Source organism: Colobus angolensis, unplaced genomic scaffold (genome assembly GCF_000951035.1).
Source record: "Colobus angolensis palliatus isolate OR3802 unplaced genomic scaffold, Cang.pa_1.0 Scaffold42, whole genome shotgun sequence".
NCBI classification, from domain to species: Eukaryota; Metazoa; Chordata; class Mammalia; order Primates; family Cercopithecidae; genus Colobus; species Colobus angolensis.
This window is the reverse complement of record NW_012117599.1, coordinates 2,208,370-2,211,459: the sequence shown is the minus strand read 5'-3', so window position 1 is coordinate 2,211,459 and position 3,090 is coordinate 2,208,370. Positions and strand designations below refer to the sequence as shown.

Sequence of the window (3,090 nt, the reverse complement as noted above, 5' to 3'; positions counted from 1 at the left end):
AGCCCAATACCAGCCCGTCATAACAACAGAATCAGTATAAGACCCAAGATTGGCTCTTAAAGGTACCAGAGACGGGGGGGATGAAAAGACTAAAACGCAGAAATGAAATCCACAGGCAGACAGTCCGGGCAGCGCCCGGAGCCTGGTTAAAGATCGACCCCTGACCTAACCGGTTATGTTATCTATAGATTCCAGACGTTGTACGGACAAGCATTGTGAAAGTCCCTGTCCTGTTCTGTTCTGTTCTGATTACCGGTGCTTGCAGCCCCTAGTCATGTACCCACTGCTTGCTCAATCGAAACCACCCCCCTCCCACCCATGGTTAAGCAAGCAGTTTGTCTAAAAAAAAACCCCTAGAGTTTGTGGTTTAAAAAAGGGCGGGAGCCAATCAGAAACTGCCGAATGTTCAAACTTCAAAATGTCAACCAATCCCAATCTTGTAATTGCAAAAATGCCCTAATCTTCTGTAACCTGTTTGTGCCTTACTATAAAAAGTAGACTTGAGCTGTGCTGGAGACCTCTCTCTTGCCCTCCTGACTACACCTGTACAGAGAGAGGTCCGGGTTCGAACCTGCAATAAAGTGATCCCGGCCGCTTGGCTTTGACTTCGGTTTCTGGTGGTCGTCTTTGAGGGGGGTCTCGGAACTCAGGGCACAAAAAAATAACACCAACCTCCTTCGGATCCGGGCCAGGGCTGTGTGGATTCTCTCACTGTACCACCTGCACTTCTCTTTGGTAATGTTCACGTGGACCAAGCTCCCGTCTTTCCAGGGAGCATGGACAAACCTGCTGCAATATTTTGCGTGGACTGTCTTCTTGTTGGTCTCCTAAGGAGAGGACAAAGGACAGAGGCCACTCAGAAACCGTCCAAAGAGAAGAGCCTCCAGATGGCACCTCCAGCTCTGTCATATTCAAATGGCTCTTAGCACTCACTCTACCGTCAGTCATTCCTTTGTTAGTTCAACTAAATATGTTCCGCTGCCCGCTTCCTATGGAGCCCTGCACTAGGTGCCATGAACATGGGCAAGAAAGATACATGAGATCACATGTGTGCCCCAGAAAAGCTAAAAAGCTAACGATTCCAGCGTAGAGACACCCCCCGACCGACACACACACAACAGACACACACACACACACGTGCAGAGACAGAGAGATAGCAATGCGGAGAATTAGATACTCAGTCCCTAGCACTGGGCTGAGACAGTAAGGACCTGGCAAGTCCTGGTTGGTAAAGAAGAGAGAGCGACAGAGCTCACAGTGGACTAGACGGCCAGGGAGACCGTTCTGGAGGAAGCGAGACTGAGACACTCATGAATCCTCTTTTCCCACCAAGAGCCCCACTGCACATCTAGCGCCCTCCACCGGGACAGACAGAGCGGGCCCTCCTCAGTTGGCCTCTATCACTCGGCCCACAGGCGCTCACCCAGCGCTCCTCCGCTGGGAGACCTTCTAGACACCAGGAATACAAACACACACAATGACCAAACCCCTGCCTTCTCGGAGCTCACAGTGCAGGAGGGGAGCCCAGTAAGAAGCAAATCACGACACACCAGGTCAGAGGATGACAGGTGGAGTGAGGCAAGGAGGAAGAGCAGAGAGCAGAGAAAGAGGGGAGAGATGGGAAAAGTTAGAACCTCACAGGGAAAGCCTCCCAGAGACAGTGAACCAGGAGAGAAGGCCTGGAGGAACGGAGTGTGGTCACGGGGAGGCCAGGAGCAGGTCAGAGGACACAGCAAGAGCACGGGCCCGAGCTGGGAATCCGCCCGGCACGCTTGTCGAATTTTAGGAAGGCCAATATTGCCAAAGGAAAGGGACAGAGGGAAGAGAGAGTGAGAGAAGCCGGGACACACCAAGAGGAGGGCCAGGATCAGGTCCTGGAAAGCCTGACAGCTGTCGGAAATGAGCTGGCTTTTGCTCGAGTGAAAAAGGACTCCTCCCAGGGCTTTCATGAGAGCAGCGACACGCCTGATTTACTCTGTAAAGCAGACTAGACGGCCAAGGACCAAGGGCGGAAGCAAACAGCCAGAAGATCACGGAGTTGCATGGTCCCGGGCAGCCAAGGTCATGGTAAGAAGTGGTCAGATCCTGAATGACAGGCATGTTCTGAAAACAGAACTGACAGTGTTCACCGACAGATCAGACGTCTGTATGTGAGAAAAGAGAGGAGTCAGGCACCACCCTGAGGTTTTCAGGCCGGGACCTGAAAGGGTGGAGTTGCAATCAATTGATAGGAGGAAGGTTGTGGAAGAGCAGCTCTGAACGGGAAAGACCAAGATTTAGCACCTGATGTCTCAGGTTCAAGGTGCCTATTAGATATACGGCAGTAGTCGGGAGATCAGGGAAGGCCACAGGACTGGAGGGGTACATTTTGAAGTCGCCAGCCCACATGCACAGGGGATTAAAAGCCATGGGACTGGAGGAGACCACCTGGGAAATGAGTGTAGACAGAGAAGTGATCAGAGCACTGCACCTCAACGTCCTCCGGCATCGACAGGTTAAGGACATGGAGAAGTCACAAAGAAGACTGAGAAAGGAACAGCCAGTGAGGTGGGAGGATAACCAGCAGTGTATATTCTAAAATTAAAAAAAAAAAAAATTCAAGGAAGTGACCAACTAGATCAACTTACTAACAGGTCAAGTAAGACAGAGACTGAGAATGGACCCCTGGATTTAGTCATTCAGGGATCTCTGCAAAACATGGGTTTTGGTGGTGAGGTGGAAGTTGGCGGGCAGGGGGTGCGGGTTCTGCCTGATGGAAGCAGGTCCCAGGAACATGGGAGGAGAATTGAAGAAGCAGAGGAAGGAAATGTACGCAACTCGACTGAGGAACTGAATTCTAAAAGAAGCAGAGGCATGAGGCACAGCCAGAGGTACACATGGGATCAGAAAACTTTTTAAGATGGGAGAAATGACAGAATGTGTGCGTGGTGATGCGAATGATCTGGAAACGGGGGTGATAGGAGGCTGTGATGCAGAAAGGGAGAATGAATAAAATGAGTGGAGAGAGAGAGTCATGTACCCATGCAGGGAGTAGCCTTAGACAGGACAAGGACAATTCAGCCTGGGCGAAATAAAGGTAGATGGCAGACA

At 51.1% G+C, this 3,090-nt stretch overlaps 1 protein-coding gene across 1 annotated transcript in view; it reads right to left on the bottom strand.

The window, feature by feature from the left end:
- Nucleotides 1-3,090, bottom strand: part of VWA3B (von Willebrand factor A domain containing 3B) — a 254,456-nt gene that overhangs the window by 122,342 nt on the left and 129,024 nt on the right. The window contains 1 exon segment of the mRNA XM_011956652.1: nucleotides 673-827. Coding sequence (XP_011812042.1) covers nucleotides 673-827 — 155 coding nt within the window.